Source organism: Maniola hyperantus, chromosome 19 (genome assembly GCF_902806685.2).
Source record: "Maniola hyperantus chromosome 19, iAphHyp1.2, whole genome shotgun sequence".
In the NCBI taxonomy this organism is placed as follows: Eukaryota; Metazoa; Arthropoda; class Insecta; order Lepidoptera; family Nymphalidae; genus Maniola; species Maniola hyperantus.
The window spans coordinates 13,153,995-13,180,411 of record NC_048554.1 but is presented as its reverse complement, the minus strand read 5'-3'; the positions used below and the strand labels follow the sequence as shown (position 1 = coordinate 13,180,411).

At 37.6% G+C, this 26,417-nt stretch overlaps 1 protein-coding gene across 1 annotated transcript in view; it reads right to left on the bottom strand.

Annotated features, from left to right (window-relative positions):
• Positions 1 to 26,417, bottom strand: part of LOC117991515 (uncharacterized) — a 444,113-nt gene that overhangs the window by 290,721 nt on the left and 126,975 nt on the right. Inside the window, exon 3 of the mRNA XM_034979109.2 lies at positions 5,576 to 5,621. Coding sequence (XP_034835000.2) covers positions 5,576 to 5,621 — 46 coding nt within the window. The remainder of the gene's footprint in view (positions 1 to 5,575; positions 5,622 to 26,417) is intronic.

Here is a 26,417-nt window from a genome sequence, read left to right as displayed (position 1 = left end):
GCATAAAGAAATTCCCTAAATTTCTCTCTTCCTAAGTAAATTACCCCAAAATTGGGAAAACAAGATAGGCATGAAAATAATTCCCATTGTCAGGGGATTCAACTTATTGAGGGGAACCAATTTTCTTTGAGAAACTTCAAATTTTTCCGTCCTTCAGCCTTTGGCCTTTCTTCGGAAAATTCCATACAGTTGAAGAGCCAGTGTGTTTTATAAGAGTCCGAAATTTACATGTTAACATTATAAATTACTAGCTGATGTCCGCGACTTTGTCCGCGTGGAATAAGCTTTTAAAAAATAAAAAATGAAATAAAACGGAAAATCAAAGAGTACCCACGGAATTTTTAAAAAGCTAATTCCAAGCGGACGAAGTCGCGGGTATCAGCTAGTTGGTTAATATTTGCGCAGCTTCGCTCCGCTTCTCTCTTCTCCGCACCAGTGGACAGGCAGTCTTAGTCGGGACTCTACCACTGCACCGGTTTAGAAAACTGATGTTTATAAGAAAAAGCGCGCACTTTTTATGTCCGTTTACTTTTATGTAAAGTTTACTTTTATTTTTATTTGCTATCTCTTAAACACAACACACCCGATGAGAAGTGATGATATGGCCAAAGGCGTCTGTCTAGACTCTAGAAGATGTCTTTTCACACTTGTTTTCAAGATACCCGGATTAAACGGGTAGGAAACATAATCATAGAAAATATAATAGTAGGTACCTACTAAAATAATGTAGATCACGAAAGACTACTTACTTTAAAAATAAGCACACTAGCTCTCAGACTCTACTGGACTGATAGCTTCAGAATTTATTTGCTTTGAGATTATCATGCAAATAACAAAAAGAGAAAAATAAAAATGGCAACTTCCGAAACCTTTTTAACGATTACAATAAGACATATTGAATTTCTAAATCGGTAGCATATGATATTTCAAAGTTCAAATAGTACCTTATAAGTCTTTACTAATAATACTTAATGTTATGTTAAAAGAAATGAGCTGAGATTTCATGACATCCTAGAGAAACCTAAAATTCCTTGTAATGTTCTCGGCGGTGTGTGAAGTCTACTTAATCTACACTTGGCCGGTGTGGTGGACTATAGCCTAAACCCTTCGCATTCTGAAAGGAGACTTGTGCTCAGTTGTAGGCTAAAGAGCCTCGATAGCTCAACGGTTATAGGAGCGGACTGAAATCCGAAAGGTCGCCGGTTCAAACCCCACCCGTTGCACTATTGTCGTACCTACTCCTAGCACAAGCGTTACGCTTAGTTGTAGGGGAAAGGGGAATATTGGTCATCATGGTAAACGTGACTAATATTCCTTAGATAAAAAAAAGATGGGTTGAGATGACGAGAGAGAGGATTACATAAATTGCAAACCCCTATTTTACCCCCTTAGAGGTTGAATTTCCAAAAATCCTTTCTAGCGGATGTCTACATTATAATAGCTGTCCAGTAGTTTGAGCTGTGCGTTGCTAGATCAGTCAGTCAGTCAGTCAGTCAGATTTTCCTATATGGACAATAAATAATAATAAACAGCTCCCCAAGTAACCGATATATTAAAAAAAGTCAACTTTTAACTGGCAGCGAAGTAATAAGTTGTCCCCTCAGGGCGGGCGGACGTTAAACAGATTTCTACGCCATAAAATCTGTAATTTGAATTCCTTGAGATGGGGGGTCTCAACTATTACTCATAAGAGGTACTGCGTCTACGAGTAAGGGTGGCTTAGTTCGGCTTAGGAACTTAAAAAGTTTAAACCTTTTAGAGATCGTAGTTACATAAGGTATAAAAAACCAACCAAATTCGAGTCAGACTCGCGCCCCGAGGGTTCCGTACTACAGTCGTATGTTTTCGATATTTCGCACGATAAATCAAAAACCATTATGCATAAAAATAAATAAAAATCTGTTTTAGAATGTACAAGTAAAAAAGCCCTTTCATATCATACATAACCCCACTTGGTATAGTTATCTTACTTTGAAAATTGAAAAACTAATTATTTGAACACATAATTAGTATTTATTGTAACCTTCTAAAAAAAAAAAAAAAAAAAAAAAACAAACCTTCTTTCTGGTTTAAGACATTTGATAACCCTAAATGTCAATAATATTTTGACCGGACTATTTATACTATGGTATGAAATGGGCTTTACCCAGATCCAACGACGCTGTGATAATTTAAAATAACCACCGAATTTGTATTCGGGCCAATGAATAATTTTTGAATCTTAAATCAGAACTCCGAAAGTATAATTTTATTTTATAAGGAAGTGCTATAAATTCACCACACAAAAACGAATTAAACTTTCTTAAAGCAATAAATTACATAGATAAACTCGTTTTTAGTGATTCCAGAAAAGAATTATGACTTGGAGATTTTGAAAATCTATAGTTATTTGTATAAGCAAAATCTCAAAGAGCAATTTTCAAGCCTCTTTGTCAATTAATCAATCTTTGCCGCCAATCTATCTGCCAATCCGTGTGTCTTGTCCAGCGTGGTGGACTTGCCTAAACCTTTCTCATTCTGTGAGGACCCGTTCTCAGTAGCGGACCAGCGATTAGTTGAAATGATGAATCAATCTTTTCCATTGTAGTAGATTTTTTAATAAATTTCTTATAATAAAAACTTGTTAAGAGACATCTTCAAAACGTCTGCAGGGAGTGGCAGGGAGTTTATAATTATTATCGTAATATTACATTGGTAAAGATATGCTTTTGTATGGAAATTACACTTTTTAGGGTTCCGTATCTCAAAAGGAAAAAAGGAACCCTTATAGGATCACTTTGTTGTCTGTCTGTCTGTCAAGAAACCTATAGGGTATTTTCCGTTGACCTAGAATCATAAAATTTGGCACAAAGGTAGGCTTTATAGCAGACATGAGGGGAAAAATCTGAAAACCGGGAATTTGTAGTTACATCACAAGAAAAAAATTAAAATGTGTTCATGAACAAATATTGCTATTTTCAACTTTCAAAATTAGATTACTATACCAAGTGGGGTATCATATGAAAGGGCTTTTTTGTACAATCTAAAACAGTATTATATTTATTTTTAGGCAAAATAACTTTTGATTTATTGTGTAATGTCGATAAAACACGATTGTTGTACGGAACCCTCAGTGCGCGAGTCTGAGTCGCACTTTGCCAGTTTTTTATCTGTAATAATCAATTAATTAATTCATTTCATACCAGTCCAACTAATTACAAAGCTATTCAGTCATCACGGCTAAGTAGTGTCGTAAAAAATAGCCACGTTTAAACAGGCATTTAAAATAGCAACGGATACACTATAAAGGCAATTAACAGCCCGTAACCTTTTGTCATTGTACACGATTAACAAAGGTTATCTGGCCCTTTCATGTTGAACACGACTTTCACCCTGGGGAAGGTATTTCACGGAAGAAGGATCGAAATAGCGCAGGAAATTTCAAAAGAACTATATTATTCGTGGCAGCTACAAGTCATAAGTTGAAGCGTTTACATTATTGTAGTAGTAAATAGTTTTTTGCTTGCGACACCCTATTTCAAAAATCCTTTCTTAGCGGATGCCCTACGTCATAATAGCAACTGCATGCTAAATTTCTGCCCGATCCGTCCAGCTCAAACGAGCTGTGCGTTGATAGATCAGTCAGTCAGTCAGTCAGTCACCTATTCCTTTTTTATATATATAGATATAGATGTATACTAAACGCTTATGTATTAGACCACTCACGCTAAAACCATATCTACCCTCAATCTCGTCGATTCAACACGGAACGCTTAATGTAGCTGCTTAAATGTGGGCCTCCTATTAACGACCTTTGTACACTTTATCAGGAAAATACTATTTATTACGCGTACAATTAATATTACGGGAATTAATATCTGAACAATAGAGCCTACTTTCTGTTGGCGTTACGTGCTCCGAAGTTCTTTACAATGATGTTTTGTATTGAACAACTTGTGATTACGTTTTAATTTGAGGCAATTAATTTGAATGAGCGACAACATGAATTTGTGCTACACGGGCTGAATTTATAAACAATTGTTTAGTATCTATTGGTATAAATATTACACAGTTTAGAGATTAAAAATGGATAAATATAGAGACTCAACGATAATATTATATTATACATACATGATACAAATTAAAAGTTAATTAATTAATAATTTAAACTAATACTAAAACCTTAAAAAAATATATTATTATAACTAAAATATATTATTAAAAGGAGTCCCTTTAGGCAAGGTTCCGAAGATACTGGCAGCGTTCCCCCTTTGAATAGCTAGGCTAATTCTTTGCCGACGTAGCTACCAGCTCTTCGGTCTCCTGTGATGTCGACTAACCTTTTTGCTATTTCCTTAAAAACTCTTATAGCGCTAGGACCCCACGGACCAAGGGTCTCGACACCGAATGGGACAAATTCATATTCGGAGCCTAGACCCATGTATTTGCATGTTTTGACTTTTTCAGCTTTTTCAGAGACTCAACTGTACAGGTACACTTTTAAACATGACATTTATTTAGAACTTTTCAAAGTATATTAATAAAAATCTAAATAAAAATTGTATTATATTGATTAATACGAAATTTTGAAAGTAAACCAACTTTGTATTAAGGTTATCATCATCACAACCCATCGCCAGCTCACTACAGAGCACGGGTCTCCTCTCAGACTGAGAAGGGTTTTGGCCATAGTCTACCTCGCTGGCCATGTGCGGATTGGTAGACTTCACACACCTTTGAGAACATTATGGAGAACTCTCAGGCATGCAGGTTTCCTCACGATGTTTTCCTTCACCGTTACGGTTATAAAGGTAGATAGATAGCTTGATTATCATATTTGATTATCATTTTAAGTATTTTATTTTTAAAACATTATTTTTAAAAGTCTTCACAGCACTGTATGTTTTTTTCTAAAAATTTTGTTTATTCGAAAGACAGCTGATAATTACTACATCGTATTATTATGTAATACTAGCTGATGCCCTCGACTTCGTCCGCGTGGATTTAGGTTCTTAAAAATCCCGTGTGACCTCTTTGATTTTCCGGGGAATTACTCTGCGTCTTTTCAACTATCTCTATCCCAAAAATCAAGTTAGTTGGTTGCTTAGTTAGGGCGTGAAGGTACTACAGACAAACAAACAAACAAACAAACATACACACACTTTTGCATTTATAATATTAGTATAGATGAGGTATGAATTTTAAGTAATTTTCAACAGTATGAAACTAATTAATTTTCTTGTTATCCCGACTATCCCGACTAATATTATAAAGGCGAAAGTTTGTATGTGTGTATAAGTGTGTGTGTGTGTGTGTATGTTTGTTACTCCTGCACGCAAAAACTACTGGACGGATTTAGCTGAAATTTAGAATGAAGATAGATTATACCCTGGATTAAAACATAGGCTATTTTTTATCCCGGAAAATCTAAGAGTTCCCGCGGGATTTTGAAAAACGTAAATCCACGCGGACGAAGTCGCAGGCATCAACTAGTAATGATATAAGTATCTCTATTCAAGTCTCAGAATTTCCCTACTGTACTTAATTCAATAAAAGTGGATTAACCAAGACATAATGTCATCTGAATGCAACTCACCTGCAGCGGGAGACAGCTTGGTGACGACGCCCCATCGAGACTTCCACTGCAAACAAACAAATGCATTATGTTATAAAGTTTTATCATTTTACAACTGTTAGAATTATCTATAGTAGTATAATAGCAGTGCCATGAATACGGCAACATTTTCACGTGCAGTTAAGGCGCGTCAAAGGCAATCATTTCAGATTTCAGATTAACGTTTATGTTGCGTAGGTATATAGGTAAATCTCGTTTTTGTACGCGCGCCTTTTGCCACACGCGCATTGCGCACGTACGACCATAGATGCGCTTATAATCTAAACTAGCTTAAATGCTCGCGATTTCGTCCGCGTGGAGTTAGGTTTTTGGAAAAACCCGTGGGAACTCTTTGATTTTCCGGGATAAAAATTGCCTATGTCACTCTTCAGGTCTTTTTCTATACCCAAGCAAAAAACACGTCTATTCGTTGCACCGTTGCGACGTGATTGAAGGGCAAACTAACAAACCAACAAACAAACACACTTTCGCATTTATAATATGGGTTCTGATCCATACTTAATAATATTATAAATACGAAAGTGTCTGTCTGTCTGCTAGCTTTTCACGGCCCAAGCGTTCAACTGATTTTGATGAAATTTGGTACAGAGTTAGCTTATATCCCGGGTACTTTTTATCCCGGAATATCAAAGAGTTCCCACGGGAGTTTTAAAAACCTAAATTTCCGCGAACGAAGTCGCGGGCATCAGCTAGTCTAAATATATAAAAGGAAAATGTGACTGACTGACTGATTGACTGACTGACTGATTGACTGACTGACTAATTGACTGACTGACTGATTGACTGACTGACTGATCTATCAACGCACAGCTCAAACTACTGGACGGATCAGGCTGAAATTGGGCATGCAGATAGCTATCATGGCGTAGGCATCCGCTAAGAAAGGATTTTTGGATTCAACCCCTAAGAGGGTGAAATTTGTGTAATCCACGCGGACGAAGTCGCGAGCATAACCTAGTAGATGATAAATGCATTTACATTTTAGTAACAATGTGAAACCTCAAACGTTTCTTTGTTGAAAATCGATAAGCGATGTCTCATTTTCCTATTCAAGAAGCATAAAGTTATTTTTATCTAACCAGATTGAAGAATTAATGAAGCCAAAACATTACAGTCGGGGAATGACGTGCTGGGACCATTATCCTGGAATGCCTTATTTCCATGGAATAAAGTTTAAATTCGCTACGGAAATATTGGCTGGATAAAGCTTCCAGTGAGGCGTAGAGTAGCAGATTTATAACGCTAGAGCAATTTATTTGCGCTATAGTTCTTGTCTATGGAAATAAAATATGCATATTTATGTTAATACCGACTCAATTTGTATGACACCATGACACTTTATTCTTGCTCGTTGAAGAAGGAAAAGAATATGTGCATAAGCCTTTTCACAAAATGTTCTTTCTCGTGATGTCCTTTTTGTCATTTCTCACAATGTCTTTTTCTCAAAATGTTCTTTTCTCAAAATGTCCTTTCTCGTGGTGTCCTTTTTGTCATTTATCGGAATGTCTTTTTCTCAAAATGTTCTTTTCTCAAAATGTCCTTTTCTCATGATGTACAAGTTACAACATCAGTACAACTGTATTAGTTTTGTATGACACCTAGCATCGAACATTTATTCAATTTTTATTTTATTCAGATACAAGTTAGCCCTTGACTGCAATCTCACCTAGTGGTAAGTGATGATGCAATCTAAGATGAAAGCGGGCTAACCTGGAAGGGGTATGGCAGTTTTTAAGGTTCCGTACCTCAACAGGAAAAACGGAACCCTTATAGGATCACTTCGTTGTCTGTCTGTCTGGTTATCCGTCTGCCCGTCCGCAAGGGGTGTGGCAGTTTTTTTTATTAAACCCATAACCCTTATTGGTATGTATACGTCATCGCACCGAAACGATACATCGCTTAGTACGTGTTCTCTCGCTAGACAAGGTAGTTCTTGTTTTATTTATTAAACAAATACAGAACAGCTGTAAATATAAGGAAACGAGCATAAGTTAGTGGAACAAACATCATGTCCAAACTTGGTTAATGAGAACATTTCACGCAAGTTAACTTGTTTAAGTTTGTACCCGGGTTCCGTACAATCTTATTTATTCGCAGTTTTAATTGAGACGGGCGTGTAGTTTGTTTGTTCGCTGTAAGTGAGATTAAGGCTTCGACGCTAGAGGAATTAGATTAGCTGGAGCAGAATGACAGTACAGTTTTTTTTTTAAGAATATTAGCCAAGTGAACTGCTGACTAATCCATACTGATATTATAAATGCGAAAGTGTGTCTGTCTGTCTGTCTGCTAGCTTTTCACGGCTTAACTGTTCAACCGATTTTGACGAAATTTGGTACAGAGGTAGCTTGCAACCCGGGGAAGGACATAGGCTACTTTTTATCCCGGAAAATTTAAGAGTTCCCACGGGATTTTTAAAAACCTAAATCCACGCGTACAAAGTCGCGGGCATCAGCTAGTAATTATATATTTACGAAAAAGAGGGAAATCGCGCGAGTTGCAAATGCAAAAATTTCATGACTCTAGGTCAACGGGAAGTATCCTATAGCTTTCTTGACAGATGGACAGACACAGACATCTGATAACAAATTGATCCTATAAGGGTTACTTTTTGCCTTTTGAGGTAAGGAACCCTAAAAATTGTATTTTATAATAAAAATAATCATCAAAAGAAACAAATCATAATTGTTTTAACAGCTCCTAATAGATAGGACTTCGTCCGCGTGGAATTAGGTTACTAAAAATCCCGTGAGAACTCTTTGATTTTCCGGGATAAAAATTAGCCATGTCACTCTCCAGGCCTTTATCTATAACCATACAAAAAATCACGTAAATCCGTTGCACCGTTGCGACGTGATTGAAGGACAAACCAACAAACAAACACACTTTCGCATTTGTAATAAGGGTACTGATTTAGATTTAGATTACTTTTTTTAAAGAATATTAGCCATGTTAAATGACTAATATTTCCCTTTCCTCTTCAACTAAGCGTCAAGCTTGTGCTAGGAGTAGGTACGACAATAGTGCAACGGGCGGGGTTTGAACCGTCGACCTTTCGGTTTTCAGTCCACTCCTTTACCGGTTGAGCTATTGAGGCTCTCATAATATAATTAATATATAATTCTGTGCCGTTTTATTCATTGTACTATTCATCCAAGCGTAGCACATTATATTCTCGCTTATTTTCCTCCATTCCCGAGATTGTTCAGTACAAAGAAGCAATATTATTAACCCGCAATTTGCTGTTTGGCTGTCCGCATTCCGCAATAAATCTTATGGGATTGTGCTAATCGGCACTGTTTTTGCCACTGTACTTTGCTAATCATTACCGAGGGTGTATTAATGGTATTTCAGAAGGAAAGAAAGTATTTTTTTATAATAAATTAAGCTTTATTTGGCTCATAAGTTTTTTAGAGAAAAACTGTTTTTGCGTTAGCAGGAAATTACAATTGGGTATTTTCCTACTTTTGAATTTGATAAACTTTATTATAAACAAGGATAAAAACTTTATTATAAACTAGGATAAAAATAATGACGTACGCTGAAAAATTTTTGCTGTTTAATATATTTTATATTAAAATTTAACAAAGATTTACAAAGTTCCAGGCATTTTAATTTTGGAGTGGGAGAGTCTTCTATACCTTACTCGCAAAACAAAAATTTGTATGAAACGGCACGAAGCTACTATGCCATTAGTAAGTTGTGACGTCAAAATTCTATATCGCTATCTCTGTCTAATCAGAATAATATAAATGGTTATAACTTTTTTGTTATTTGATCGATTTAATTAGTTTTTTTCAGTTTACGTCATTATTTTTATCCTAGTTTATAATTAAGTAATAAAAAAATTGTAGTCAAATACCCAATTTAGATACTAGATATCCCTGTATCTTAGGTACTTCAGAAAGTGCTTTTTACACGCCAAAAAAAGGATTGTGATGTTTTCAGGTGTCATGTATGTGCCTATGTTAGTTTCTTTATCTAATTATATAAAAGGAAAAGGTGACTGAGACTGACTGACTGATTGACTGACAGATCTATCAACGCACAGCTCAAACTACTGGAAGGATCGGGCTGAAATTTGATATGCAGATAGCTATAATGACGTAGACAGCTAAGAAAGGTTTTTCGAAAATACAATCCCTAAGGGGGTAAAATAGGGGTTTAAAATTTGTGTAGTCCACGCGGACGAAGTCGCGGGAATACGCTAGTTATCAATTTTCCACTATCCAAGCTTGTCGTAGGAATTGGTACGATAATAGTGTTACAGGCGGGGTTTGTACTTTGTACCATCGCGTCGCGTACCGTACCCAATACTTGCCCTTTGAGCTAGATTTAGCTCAGCTATGAACTTTGAAGGCTTCTCTTTTACACGACTTTACATCGTCTACAGGGACGCAGATTCGATTTTCAGTTCAGTCCGTTTTAGGAGAGGACTAGACTTTTGCATGTGACGTCGGGGTCATACCTGTAAAGTTCAGTTGCATGACAGGTGGTTAGAATTACGTTAAGGTTAACATTGAACCTTGACCGTAAGTAAAAACCAGATGCATTGTCCAAGTCAGGGTTAATTTACTGGGTTAGTTACCTCTAACTATTTATAATTCTTATGATACTGTTTTCACCTACACTTTACGAACTTTTTTAAATACATTTCAAAAAGATAATGCTAGGTTCCATAGAGTCGCAAGATTAGAGTCACGCCGGTTTACCTTTAATCTTAATCATCTTCTCTTTGAATCGCTAAATGTGTTGCTCATCGCAAATCTCGAGAACAGCTGAACCGATTTCACTAATTCTTTTTTTATAATATTCCTTGAAGTACGAGGATGGTTCTTACGGAGAGAAAAATTTAAAAATTGCCTGAAAAAGAATCGACTGTTAGGCGGTACGAAGTTCGCCGGGGCACCTAGTAAAGTATAAATATTGACAGGTGCGCAACCCACTTTGCAATTATTTATTGGTGGTCTAAGTGTTTTAATTGCGTAAAAAAAACACCTGTCATGCAACTGGAGCTAAGAGATTAAAGGCTTACCATCATCGCCGGCCCACTACTGAGTACGGGGTCTCCTTACAGAATGAGAAAGGATTTAGCCAATAGTACCCACACTTCGCCGGCCAAGTGCAGATTGGCAGACTTCACACACCTTTGAGAACAGTATAAAGAACTCTCAGACATACAGGCTTCCTCACGATGTTTTCCTTCACCGATAAAGCAATTGCTTACAAAAATATTTAAATATTTTCTAATCAGATTAGTAGATCTAAAGTGTACCCTACAAAGCTCTTCAGTCGGGGGTGCCGGAATTTCCCTTACAATTTCTTTGCCTTATCCCTTTATCCTCAGAGCTGACTATACATAAATAATAGGTACCCCATAATCGGCTTAGGCGCGATCCATACATTCAATTAAATCGTCTTAGGCCGAATTCCGAGGCCTCCTGCGAACCGACAGCAAGCAGATTTTCAATAAAATATTAACATTGCAGTACTGAGGGTTATTGGGGTTGTTATCCTTTGAAAGAGATGTCGTTGCGATACTATTACATGGACCGAATTAGTACCTTATTTCAGTACCCTTATTATAAATGCGAAAGTGTGTTTGTTTGTCATTTAATCACGTCGCAACAGTGCAACGGATTGAGGTGCTTTTTTGCATGGGTATAGAATATAGACACTTCGATTCTGCATCGTATACATAAAAACACTGCTTTGATATAAAAAGGACACAAGCCGAAAAAACTTGTTTTGAGCTATTCAAAGTTTTGAAATTATTTTTTGTCTATAGCTTTGTGCTTTTTAATCAATTATAATATGCATGTTATATACCATTAGAAGCGTATTGAAGCTTCATTTAATGATACATAGATGAAATTGAAATGAAATAAAATTTATAGCACAGTACAGCTTTAGCATAGCTTATAACTTGCATTGGATAACATAATCTATACAATAGAGGGTCAGGATAGGATAGGATAGGATTAGCCGCCTCAGCCAGTGTTCGGAGGAGAGCGAGGCGACTTAATTGTAACAATTGTGAATAGGCGGGAACGTGGTTGTAAGCCCCCATTGTATACACACTTCTGATTCTCAATTATGCACACAAACAATGTTTAGGTATCTATATAAGGAAAAGATGACTGACTAACTGACTGACTGACTGATTTATCAATGTACAGCTCAAACTACTGGACGGATAGGGCTGTAATTTAGCATGCAGATAGCTACTACGACGTAGGCATCCGCTAAGAAAGGATTTTTGCAAACTCAATCCCTAAGGGGGTGAAATAGGGGTTTGAAATTTGTGTAGTCCACGCGGACGAAGTCGCGATCATAAGCTAGTCTTAAAATATTATGCAATTGCGACTCATGTAGTTCGTACAAAATGACTTCTTGCGTGTCATTTTAACTCTATCGGTCAACTGTCATGTCATGAGTACGGTTCACCTTTAAAATAATGTCTAATTTACAATTAAATTAATAAAATAAACTTTTTAGTTAAAATTTAAGTAAGCGTTTTTTATTTTACGCATCCAATTAGTAATTTAGTAAAGCTCTCAAGTTCATTCCGCGATTGTTCATCTCGGAATGAAAATTTCACGCAAAGTGCGTGAAATAATAAACACTATAATTCTTCATGTTCTCAGCGAAGTCACAGAAGAAATTAACATTGAAATTTTACCTTTTATCCTATCTATTTGAACTATATTTATCTATTATAACTTGTTCAAACGTTAAAATTTAGTTAGCTACTTAACTTAATGCGTGTAAATTAGGCTTATGGACTAAAATCGCACTTTTGTCATGACAATTGACACATAAAGTTAAAGTGGCGCGTGAAAAGTCATTTTGTACACATAAAACAAAAATCACTTTGCAAAGAAAATTAAAATAACAAACTGTAAAACAAAAAGCTGTCATTGAAGGGGCAGTTATATGACATGCGGTTGTTAAGTTACCACTGTTTGAGCACCAATAAAAAGCAAATTACACAAGTCAGGGTTAGGACAATTTTACCTTTAACCGTAAATCATGACTACAATACTGACATGTGCAACATACTTCGCTTTTTATTGGTAGTCAAAGTTTAACTGTAACTGTAAGTAACTTTAACCATCTGTCGTACAACTGGATTGAAGTAAACGATAGAATAGAATTTTTATAAATCTGTAGCAGCAAATGTGAAGGGTCTGCACACACTCGACGCCCCTCGAGGCGAGACATAAACTTGTCACCTGCGAGCGAGTGTGAAGATTTACTGCTAACAAGCGGGAGACAAAGTGGACCCGATTACACCAGTTTTGGGGATAACAATGTACTGCGTGTGTGAAAGTGTAGCACTTTATATGTATACTGAAAATGATACACTTTTGAAATTAATAATTCTGAAAATAAGAATTTCTTATTCTTATTGACGCGACGTGTTTAAAACGTGTTAAATCTTACTTTTACTAAAAAATACTTGGTCTCGTGACTTCTCATATTGTCTAGATAAAAAGTTTTTTTTAATTAATAGAGTAGCCCTTGGCTACAATCAGACTTGCAGGCAAGTGATGATGCAGGTTAAGATGAAGCGCGCTTGTCTAGAAGATGCCTATTCAGTCTTGGCTTGAAGGTAGGTACCCAGTAAAATTAGTTTGTAAAAATCTTGTTGAAATTACTATTTGTTATTCAGGGGTAAAAGTTCAGAAAGGAAAAAATAAGGGCGCCTAATTGAACAACAGCCTCATTGTCGGGTGAACGATTTCCACAAAACATAACACTGGGCCGTGATTAGATACATAAGCACCGCTGAAACGCACTTATCTAGTATATTACTGCAGTATAGAGCAATTTAGCGGTACGCGCCGACCCCACTGAAGGCGCCCTCCAATTTATTGAACTCGTCCGTCTTCCCCGAAAAAGGGTCTTAAGATTCCGTCAGATCTGCCCCGTGGTTCGCCGATGCAGAAAGTGTATAGAGATGCTATTACAGAAGAAAAAGTCATATTCATATATTTTTTTAGAACATTTTTACAAACCATACTACCTAATTAATTATAAATACGAATATGTGTGTTTAACCATTTTTGACCAAATTTGCTACAGAAATAGCTTGGATCCCGATAAATAGGCTACTTTTTATTGCGGAAAATCAGAGAGTTTCCGTGCGATTGTTGCAAAACTAAATCCACGTGGACAAAGTTGTCGGTACCATCTATTTGATACAGAGATAGCTTGCATTCCGGAGACGGATATAGGGTACTTTTATTCTGGAAAATCAAAGAGTTTTCACGGAATTTTCAAAAACCGAAACTTACGCGAATGAAGTCGCAGGCATCATGTTTCTGAATGAATTACTATAAATCAAGAAAGTCTGTCGGTCTATCTGTTATGATTTCACGGCCCATATTTTGCAAAAAACTATAAATAATTGTAGTCAACTATTTATTTACATTTTTGATTAAAAACGAATTCTATATCGAAACTCAATTATTATTGATACAAACTAACGAAGCTCAAACAAAACAATCAATCACGACAATAAAGAATCTAAAAATAATTTGATTTTCAGAAAATTTGAAATGAATACGGTATCATTGTTATTTCAAATTTACTTAAATATTTTAGTAAATGATAGAATTTAATAATACAGTATAGGTGATAAAAAATACATTCTAAATTGGAAAATATTGATAAATAAAGGTTGGGTAATAAAAGTGTGTTTAAAATAACATTTTCAAATATTCGATTATATTATTTTAAGTTTGCGTGTACGTATTAATCCTTTTTTGACCATAATTTTTTTTTTTTAAGAATATTAGCCATGTTAATCATGACTAACATTCCCCTTTCTCCTCCAACTAAGGGTAAATCTGGTGCTAGGCATAGTAGTTCAATGGGTGGAGTTTGAATATAGAAATCTTAATAACAATTGTTATTAAGATTTGATGGGTTCGAACCACCGCCCTTTCGGATTTCAGTCTGTTCCTATACCCGTTGAGCTATAAGGTAGATATTGTTTTTTTTTTTTGTTGAGTTAAATACTGTCTTGTATATTTCTTTATATCCACGCTGATTCTGTCACTACCATTAGATAGAAGCAGTAAGCACATAGGTAGTTCCAACACAAGTTATAGTTCCACAGTCCACAGTTCCAGTCTACGGAACAGTGCCTTACGCGTTTCCTGACACGCACTTGACCTTTTTTTTTTTTTTTTTTTTAACTTGTTTAATTTAATTAATTTAATTTATTTTATTTTGTAGACTTTAACATATTTTTAATCACTGTTTCTTATTTAATTAATATACAAGTCAGTAAAATGAACTATTCCTCTTTCAAGTGTCACCAGAGAGTGTAGAGTCCACCCAAAACCATATACTCTCGGAGTATGTCAGAGGGTGCTAGCCCGGGCAACAAAACCCACCTAAAAAAAGCTAGATCATAATAATATAACAAAGCTATTTCATCAAATAATAATAACAGCTTGATAAATTCCACATACGCGGGTCCTTCAAGAGTCTTCGTCCGAGTCGTAGTCAGGATTACCGCGGCCTCCGTCGCACTTACCCCGCAACTCTGTTTATTGCTGTTATCGCCTCAAATCACTGGAATTGTGGACGCCGTGATAACTCTACATTTTTTTTTTTAAATTTATTTATTCATAATAATTTATGAATTTATGAAAAATACTTTTTTGTATGTAGAGATTGTTATAGTTTTACACGACTGTTTTATACTTAGTTTGCAGTGTTTCCTCCGTGGAGTACAGCCACTATGGTATTTGTGGCTGTTTTCATAAAAGCCTTTAATACTTTTCATTATCATCATCATCATCAACCAATAGACGTCCACTGCTGGACATAGGTCTCTTGTAGGGACTTCCACACGCCACGGTCTTGCGCCGCCTGGATCCAGCGGCTCCCTGCGACTCGTCTGATGTCGTCCGTCCACCTAGTGGGGGGTCTTCCAACGCTACGTCTTCCGGTGCGATGTCGCCATTCCAGCACCTTGGGACCCCACCGTCTATCGGTTGTACGAACTATGTGCCCTGCCCATTTGCCCATTGCCACTTCAGCTTCGCAACCCGTTGAGCTATGTCGGTTACTCTAGTTCTCCTACGGATCTCCTCTTTCCGATTTGATCACGTAGAGAAACTCCGCACATAGCTCTCTCCATCGTCCGCTGAGTGACTCTGAGCTTTCTTATGAGGCCCATAGTTAGCGACCATGTCTCGGATCCATATGTCATCACTGGCAACACGCGCTGTTCGAAGACTTTGGTTTTCAAGCACTGAGGATACTTTTACGATCACCAAAAAGTGTTCGGACAGACTGACGGACGGACGGCCAGCGGAGTCTTAGTAATAGGGTCCCATTGGCACCCTTTGAGTACAGAACCCTAAAAATAAACTCCAGAGAGAATGAAGTACAAGCAGGATGATTGCTAGCACTTAGTCTCAAGCACTTAGAAACAGAGAGTCATCAAAACGAAACGGTCTTGTGTCACGACAGGCCATGACAAATGCGTGTGAGGACCTCCCACTACATGTCCGCGAGATTGGCGACCAACTGAACAGGACGAAGTTTCACTTCGCTGAAAGTTAATGGCCCTTGAATATATTGAACATAGAAGAAATACTGAATAATAGGTAAGTAGATAATATTAGATATACTTGGAATAAACTCAATCTTTACTAATGACACGTTTTCTTGCTTAATAATGCATGATCAACCCATCGCCGGTTCACTGCAGAGCACAGGTCTCCTCTCAGAGTGAGAAGGATTTGGCCATAGTCTACCTGTTGGCCATGTGTGTGACTCCAATTTTTTTATTACTTTACTATAAACTAGGTTAAAAATAATGACGTAAACTGAAAGAACTAATTAAATCGATCAAGTAACAAAAAAGATTTAGTAAAGATTTAGACAAGTAACAAGAAAGCATTTAAATGTTTCTGATTAGACAGAGATAGCGATATAGCATTTTGACGTCATACCTTACTAATGCTATAGTAGCTTCGTGCGGTTTCATACAATAGGTAGATACCTTTTATGTCATGTTTCGATTGTTTGTCGAAACAAGACTTAAAAAGTATCTAATAACTAAGAACATAAAAATTACAAATCGAAAATATCATCTAAACCACCGCAACGAGGCAGGGTGCCCAGATGATATTTTCGATTTGTAATTTTTATGTTCTAGAATAAGTTTGGTATTTTTGTTTTTTATAACTAAGTAACAAAAAATATAATACTAACTAAGTAAGTCATAACTAATAATTAATACAATAATTTTAATTATCTAATTAAATATATAAGAATATACTATAGACGAATCTGTTAATAAAATTAAACTGAATTCAGAATCTTTACTAGAAATTTTTTCGTGATATATAAATACTCTTTCCTCGTAGGTGTAGCATAAAGAATTATGCATCCCTTCGGGAGAAAGTGCGATTCCTAACTCGGGCGTATTGCGGTCCTCCGGCCTACGGCCTCCAGCCTCAAACTACACCCTCGTAGTAATCGGTCACTTTCTTCCGTCGTGGAATAATGTACTATTCTGTGAAAAGTCAGCAGTGAAGAAAAAATAATTCAGCAAATGAAAATAATTTGAAAATAGCAATAATGCCTATATCTCTAGTGTATATGGTTGGCATGCCATTGACATTACGCAAACTTTTTGTAGGCTCTATATTTAATTAGAGGATCTGGTGTCCGTGTGTGAAGGCTGAGCAGTGAGGACGCAATCAATCTTCCCTCCTTTCCTCCGCACTCCTCGCCCCTGAGGGCAATAGGAGAAACGCAGCAAAAACGACGCCATTGCCGTCACTGTGACAAGGCGGAAAATGTACGAGTGCCCCACTTACACGGCTCACAAAAAATACTTACTACACTTTCAGCCGTACTCAGAGTCGCTCAATTGTTACTTAAGTTTAGTTAAAACGAGACAGAGCTATATCTCTCACATAAATCTGTCTCGTTTTAACTAAACTTAAGTAACGATTAAGATTAACTCTGAGTACAGCTGAAAGTAGGAAAGTAAAAACTTATTACACACAATTAACATACAACAAGAATTTTTTGAACCGAGGTGTAGTCTTACCTATATAACTTAATGGACTAAGAGCTAGCGCGTGCCAGACCTTCGTTATTTTATAAAAGCTGAAAGTTTCTCTGCGTATTGTCCCCAACACTGGGAGGAACTGGGATGTTTGTTTGGATCATGGTGGTTTTAAGAGATAACATAAAGGATAGGATAGGATAGGATAAAGGTGTATAAAATATTACGTAAAATTATGAAGTCCAATTTTAATACGCAGAGAAACTTAAAGCTTTTATAAAATAACGAACGTCTGGCACACACTGGCTCTCTCTCTCTCTCTCTCTCTCTCTCTCTCTATCTATAATTGCCTGTTTGCTTTGACAGCTTTATGGGACACGACTTTTGTTCGGACTAGCCGTTCTACCTATAAAGTTAATTTAACGCCCCAAAAAGGTACCTATAAGACGCAGAGCGATATCTCTGTACCCGTAGTACAAGATTTTACGTCTCACCAAACCAAACCAAATTCGAGAGTCGAAATACTTCCCCGTTACAGTAAACTGGATCTTAAATGCCTTGTTTTAAAGCTCAAATTTGTCTACACTTCTACAGCCAGCGCTCCAAGCGGAAACATTGCGAAATTAAAATCAGTGGCATTGAATATTTGACTTCAATTCAAAGCTGTTTAGGTCCATATTACTGTAACGCGGAAGTATTTCGACTCTCGAATTTGGTTTCGTTTGGTGAGACGTAAAATCTTGTACTACGGGTACTGTTTTACTGATACAACAACAAATCTTCGAATCTCCCACAGCACTTTTCCTAGCCCTTGTTAAAAACGTTATCTACGTCAACCCCGCCGCGCAGCGCGCCGCCCCGCCGCGCGCCGATTGCGGTACGGATTACACCCGCATAGTCGAGCGCTGCGTCTGTTCGATTGTTCCATTCGTAATGTCACTGCTGTGAAGAGTCGAATGAGTTTTATTGACAACTACTTAGCTTATGCTCGCGACTTCGTCCGCGTGGACTACACCAATTTCAAACCCCTCTTTCACCCTCTTAGGGGTTGAATTTTCAAAAATCCTTTCTTAGCGGATGTTTACGTCATAACAGCTATCTGCATGCCAAATTTCAGCCCGATGACTGATCTATCAACGCACAGCTCAAACTACTAGACGGCTAGTAGTTTGAGATGTCCGTTGATAGATCAGTCAGTCACTTTTTCCTTTTATATATTTAGATAACTAGCTGATGCCTGCGACTTCGTCTGCGTGGATTAGAAACCTTCATGCCTGAGAGCTCTCCATAATATTCTCAATGGTGAATGAAGTCTGTTCATCCGTACTTGGCCAGCCAAAACCCTTCTCATTCTGAGAGGAGGCCCGTGCTCTGTAGTGAGCCGGTCATGGGTTGATCATGATGATGATGCACACAAAATATAAAGAGGTTAAAAAACAAACAAAATCTGTAAAATAAGCACGTAGATAAAGGTTAAGGCCAATAATAATAATTATTTGGATCCGACAAAAAAGAAACGCGGCGCCATTTATAAAGTAGATCCCACAAAAGAAATTTCCGATAGCACACAGACTAACACCAGGCGAATGATCCCGGGCGAGAAATAAGAATTATCCCGGCCGAGAAATAGGAAATATCTTGGTTTTGACAGGCGCGTGCGGAAATTGGCCGCCATCTTTGTGTGGATGAAATAATAAGCTCGACGGGCGATTGTTTACGCGGCCCGATCTCATTGTGGTGTCATGCAAATATTGGAGATAGAGCTTGTTAATTCCATTCCCTATGTTTTATTGCCTTTGATTACCTCGCTTATCTATAGGTGTACCTACCCATGGAAATAGGAATCAGTTCAGCTTATAGGGTGTAATTTTTGACTGAGACGGCTCTGAAAAGTTCAACTCTGTACCTACTACCTATTACGGTTCACGAGATACAGTCCACTAAAAGACGATAGCGAAGGCTTAGTACTTAATAGCACAGTTTTATTATCTAAGGATCCCGTTGGCACCCTTCGCGTACGGCTAACTGAGCCTCAATAGCTCAACCGGTAAAGGAGTGGACTGAAAACGACGGTTCAAACCCCGCCCGTTGCACTATTGTCGTACCTACTCCTAGCACAAGCCTGACGATTAGTTGGAGAGGAAAGGGGAATATTAGTCATTTAACATGGCTAATATTCTTTTAAAGATTTAAAAAAAAGAAACCGAATTCCAATTCCGAAAAAAAGCCCGATCCGTCCAGTAGTTTGAGCTGTACGATGATAGATCAGTCAGTCAGTCACCTTTTCCTTTTATATATACATAATTCATTATTTGACATTTCAGTTTGATTGAAATTCGTAAGAATACAAAAGTCAACACAAGCAATATAAGTCGCTTAAAAATAATTCAGAGAAACCGTCAAAGAAACGTGAACACTTAAATAAATTGCATTTTTACATCTCTTTATGTACCATACAAATATTTTTTATTACATTTCTGATTTCGTAATACACTCGTATTCAAATCGAAATAATATATTCTTGCAAAAACATTGAAATAAATAGCTTTTATGACGTAAAAAATACGGATCCAAATGTAACAAAATCAACTCTTGTATGTAAATAATTGTGCAGGTTTTCGGTGAACGTAGGGCGTATGAATAGGTATTCGGTTTCCGAAAGGTGAAATTAAACATTTCAAAGCCAGTCAAAACGGCTTTTAGTAGATTGAAACATACCATTTCAATTAAAAGGATCTAATTCTGAAAGTAATGCAAAAAGTCGGGAAATGGTGAGGTTGAAAGATGGTTCAAAGCAAACGCACAATGATCAAGAGTCAAGACTACTCGCGACTCGTAGGGTTATGGGCGCAGATGCGATTTTTTGTTTTTGATTTTTTGTCGCTTGTCGCCATCCTACACACTTTCACGACAGTGGACATGATTATCATCAGAGTTTTTTGTGGGCTCTTCTCAGACCTGGGCGCGTTTGGAACCCTCGTAGCTTTAGTTTTAAGTACGTATTAACTACTAGCTGATGCCCGCGACTTCAACCGCGTGGAATTAGGTTTTTAAAACTCCCTTGGGAACTCTTTGATTTTCCGGGATAAAAAGTTGCCTATGTCACTCTCCAGGTCTATCAATGCACAGCTCAAACTACTGGACAGATCGGGCTGAAATTTGGCATGCAGATAGCTATCATGACATAGGCATCCGCTAAGAAAAGATTTCTGAAAATTCAACCCCTAAGGGAGTGAAATAGGGGTTTGAAATATTTGTAGTCCACGCGGACGAAGTCGCGAGCATAAGCTAGTTGTCTAAAGATAAGATACTCCCCGTTTGTATAAGGTATTGAGGTGACAAAATACATCATCATCATCATCATCATCAACCGATAGACGTCCACTTCTGGACATAGGCCTCTTGTAGGGACTTCCACACGCCACGGTCTTGCGCCGCCTGAATCCAGCGGCTCCCTGCGACTCGTCTGATGTCGTCCGTCCACCTAGTGGGGAGTCTCCAACGCTGCGTCTTCCGGTGCGAGCTCGCCATTCCAGCACCTTGGGACCCTAACGTCTATCGGTTTTACGAACTATGTGCCCTGCCCATTGCCACTTCAGCTTCGCAATTCGTTGAGCTATGTCGGTTACTCCTAGTTCTAGACTAGTAGACAAAATACATGCCAAATTATATTCCTGAAAGTTACTTCCACATAAACGCACCGCTGGCTATGATACTATATTATGCCAACATACAGCTATATGCAAGACATTGGCACTTGCATTACAAGTATATGAGCATGCGAGATCCGTTACACTGACAAATGCACACCTTATAGTGTCGCATATGATTAAGTGCATTGCACTGTGAACTGCATATGCGGTATAATTAATGGTTCTATAATAATGTTAGTTACTTATACTACCTATTATCTTTTTTAATCCAACTAATATTATAAATGCGAAAGTGTGTCTGTCTGTCTGTCTGCTAGCCTTTCACAGCCCATCCATTCAACTGATTTTGACGAAAATTGGTACAGCGATATCTTGCATCCCGGGGAAGGACATAGGCTACTTTTTATCACGGAAAATCAAAGAGTTCCCACGGGATTTTCAAAAACCTAAATCCACGCGGACGAAGTCGCGGGCATCCTCTAGTCTTAATATATAAAAGGATAAGGTGACTGACTGACTGACTGACTGATCTATCAATGCACAGTTCAAACTACTGAATGGAACGGGCTGAAATTTGGCATGCAGATAGCTATTACAACGTAGACATCGTTAAGAACAGATTTCTGAAAATTGAAGCCCAAAGGGTTTAAAATACAATTCAAGTGGTTAAAATAGGGATTTAAAATTTGTGTAGTCCACACGGACGAAGTCACGGGCATAAGCTAGTCCGTTTATTACAGTAAATCCATCCAATAATATAAACGGTAAAGTAATTACCAAAACAAAATGAGTACATTCCCGTTCTGAATATCTCACGAATGGCAGCCGAGGAAACTCGGCAAAAATAAATTGCGTTCATTCACTTAGGTCGCTAAATGTGGCGAAAATCGGGAAAAATTGCGCTAACTGCGTTAACTAACTTTCGCGCTCCCGTGTGGGTGAGGTGGCAAAATGTAGAGCTTTTCATCATACATATTATCATCTAAATATATAAAAGGAAAAGGTGACTGACTGACTGACTGACTGATCTATCAACGCACAGCTCAAACTACTAAACGGATTGGGCTGAAATTTGGCATGCAGATAGCTATTATAACGTAGGCATTCGTTAATAAAGGATTTTTGAAAATTCAACCCCTAAGGGGGTGCAATAGGGGTTTGAAATTTGTGTAGTCCACGCGCAGGATGTCACGAGCATAAGCTAGTAAATAAATAAAAATGTTGCAGTAAAAAATGTGGGCATAAACATGGAAATGTGGCCATTACAGCACAGTGTAAGCTATCCTGCCTAAAACTGGGAATTAATTAAATTTACGAGTCACCTTTAAAACGGTGCAGTCGGATAGGAAATCATTAGCATTTTCTACAATGGGATGGGTTCTAAAAGTTAATAGGGATGTGACTTTCGCTATATCGATAGACTGTTAAATATTTGTGAAATACGTTGAAAACTTATACTGAAAATGATACTAAGTAATATAGGTGCAAACAAGTAGAAAAATCCTGTGCAAAAATAAAACTACTAAGGTACTATAGTCAGTAACATAAAACTTGATTCAGATTAATAATTAAACAACTTACAAGTAGTCTTAAAAGATACAGAGATACTTTAAAGATGCGTTTTAATTTTTACTTACACATAATAACCCCTATAAATAATTAAATGGGTAGGTAAAAGTACAAGATTTTTAAAAGAACTAAATCTCTCAAGCAATGCCGTGTACATAAGCTAGTTACGTAATTATGATCATCACAACCCGTCGCCGGCGTACTACTGAGCACTGCTTTTAGTTAAAAAGATTGTTACACCATATTATAATTAAACTAACTGAAGCCTGCGACTTCGTATATGGATTTAGGTTTCTAAAATCCTATGGGAAATACTTTGATTTTCTGGGATAAAAAGTAGCCTATGTCCAGGCTCCAGGTCTAATTATACTTATACAGAAAATTACGTCGATACGTTGCTCCGTTGCGACGTGCTTGAATGACAACCCAACAAACCAACGAACAAACACACTTTCGCATTTATAATAATGGCTAGTGATTTACTATCTACGTGTATTTAGCATACAATTTTACCCCTTCCACAATAGCAGGTACACAGAACATTATCGATAATAGGTATCTATCGAGTATCGACAACAAGAGAGAACATCACTATACACTCGTACAGTAATTGCGCGGCCACATTGGGGGGTTCGAACCCATAAATTACACCTTTTATTCATTCCCGATTGTGTGTTATTGCTCCCATTAACCTACCCTCAGGCACGTATTGAAACATTGCAACATTCTAATGCTAGATTATATTATACAAATCTATTATAGTAATTACAGGAGGTACACGAAATTATGCTATCAGTACGCATAGTATAAATGCGAAAGTGTGTTTGTTTGTTGGTTTATGGTCAAATAACTTTGACAATAAAATAACAAACTTTCATCCCCTATTTAACGAAAAATCCTTTCTTAGTGGACACCTACTCTTTACAAAGAACACACCCTCAAAATTTCATGTCTCTAGGACCAGCGGTTCAGGCTGACCGTTGATAAATTATAAGTCATTCATTCATTCAGTCAGTCAGTCAGGACTTTGAATTTAATATATTATATAGAAGATGACTCTAAAACATCTCTCGTACAGTTATAAAAAAGATTGATCCCTATTAAAAACAAAAAGTGCACACTGCCATTAAGCATCATCTCTACACAAAGTTAAAAGGTTAAAAATCTCAAAAGATATTCATATTTCATACGTTTGATTTAATAATCCAATAGGGGTAGCATTTTGTAGCGTTCTTAAAGCGACGTACAGCCTCCAACTCAGGTTTTCTTTTGCTCAAATATAGCTCTTATTACAATAAGGGTAAAGGCTGCGGGTGCTAGTCTGGGGTAAGGCCGGGGGTACACCACGCTTCGTTACCCCACAATCGGTTCGGTGTACACAGAGGCACCCTACCGTGCGTATCGTAGCATTTATGTCTAGCACGTGACTATGTCTAGTGTGGACTTGCTTTGATATTGTGTTGCTTTTATATCTTGGATTGGATACAAATTCTTCTTACAGTCATCAACCGATAGACGTCCACTGGTGGACATAGGTCTCTTGTAGGGACTTCCACACGCCACGGTCTTGCGCCGCCTGAATCCAGCGGCTCCCTGCGACTCGTTTGATATCGTCCGTCCATCTAGTGGGGGTCTTCCAACACTGCATCTTCCGGTGCGAGGTCGCCATTCCAGCACCTTGAGACCCCAACGTCTATCGGTTTTGGTATATGCCCTGCCCATTGCCACTACAGCTTCGCAACCCGTTGAGCCATGTCAGTTACTCTAGTTCTCCTACGGATCTCCTCAGTTCTGATTTGATCACGTAGAGAATCTCCAAGCATAGCTCTCGCCCGCTGAGTGGCGCTGAGCTTTCCTATGAGGCCCATAGTTAGCGACCATGTCTCGGATCCATGTCATCACTGGCAACACGCACTGTTCGAAGACTTTGGTCTTTAAGCACAGAGGAATTTCTTATAGTACGTGGCAGAAAACATTGTACATCGAATTTTCAAAAGGTATAATTTTGTCGGTCTCAACGACAGAGACAATGCCATACAAATCCATCTATCATCAGCTATCTCCTTCTAAAGGTCGATGTACATATTTTTACGACTCGCCTTGTCGTCCGATAGACGTCCATTGCTGGACTAAGTCTCTCGTAGGTCTCTCAAAAGTAAATTGCCCTTTCGTTGTTCGTTCACACAATATTGTAACGTAGAATGGCCGACAATTTCATACAACTGTATATTCAAGTAGTCGCATACCGGACACCAGTTATTGCATTAGCGGTGTACGCAGCGATCCAATCTCCCGCGCTGATTCAATAATCTTTGAGAGCCTACTGCGTCTCGTTGTCCGAACATTGCAATATGTACGGAGACGTTGCAGGCCCAAGTGTTTGAACAACAAAATGGCTGGCACACGCAAGTCACCTGTACGGAGACGCTTGGTGTCCGTTCGTACAAAGAAAGGAAGGCGCACCACGCAGCTAGGCTCGCAGGGGCACAAGTCCGTCTCGAAAAAGACAGAATATAAGTAAGTAAAGTAAAGTAAAATATGCTTTATTGTACACCAAAACAAAAACAATAGACATATAACAAATACAGCATGTACAATAGGCGGCCTTATCGCTAAAATAGCGATCTCTTCCAGGCAACCTTAGGGTAGAGGATATTATAAAAATTAAAGAAAGCGGAAGGGGTGTACTAATTAAATAAAGTAAATACACATAATATACGTATGTATATATATATATATATATAAATGAAAATACAACAGTAAATAAGAGAGGAATAAAGGACAGATAAGTGGAATAAAAGTAAAAATAAATAAACACATCAAATGGAGGATAAATAAAATAGCTAAGCGAGAAAGTACCCAAGCGAGTCGTCACTGGGAGGTGCCGAGGGGGGTTCTGTTCTGGGTGTCTCTCGCAGAAATGAAACGCTGATGATGATGGTACTTGGTAGTCGCTCGGCCCGATTGGCGCATATTTATACCCGAGCCACCAGCGTCGGTCGGTGTCTTTATTTTAAGTATAACTATAAAATTTCATGCGGGGAAGGCAGCTCTGTCTCACCCCGTTCCCCTGTGACGTCCCAAACATTCCGATTAATGCCACTGCAAGATGTACGGAGACGTTGCAGTCCCAATTTGTTTGAATGATGACGTCAAACCAGAAAGTACCGCTTTGGTTCCCATTGAAGATGGACGGATAATCTCAAGCGAGTCACTGGGGCCGCTGGACGGCTGGACATATAGCCACAAGATCTTGTTTTGTGCCGATTATAGATTACAAGATGATAATATATTATTGTATATATGATTATATTATTGTAAAGCTTGTTTAAATTATCAAACGTACTGTTATAAATTTATAATTAATATCTATTTAAGTAATCTGTAAAAAATTGTAATCCTATTTGGCCTTATTTTCAGTCTGTTATTATGTAAAATTATATTGTATATATCGCTGTTGATTGCAAAAAACTAATAAAATAAAATAAAATAAGATACATGTTTTTTAATGTCGCGAAAACTCTTAGATTTTCTGGGA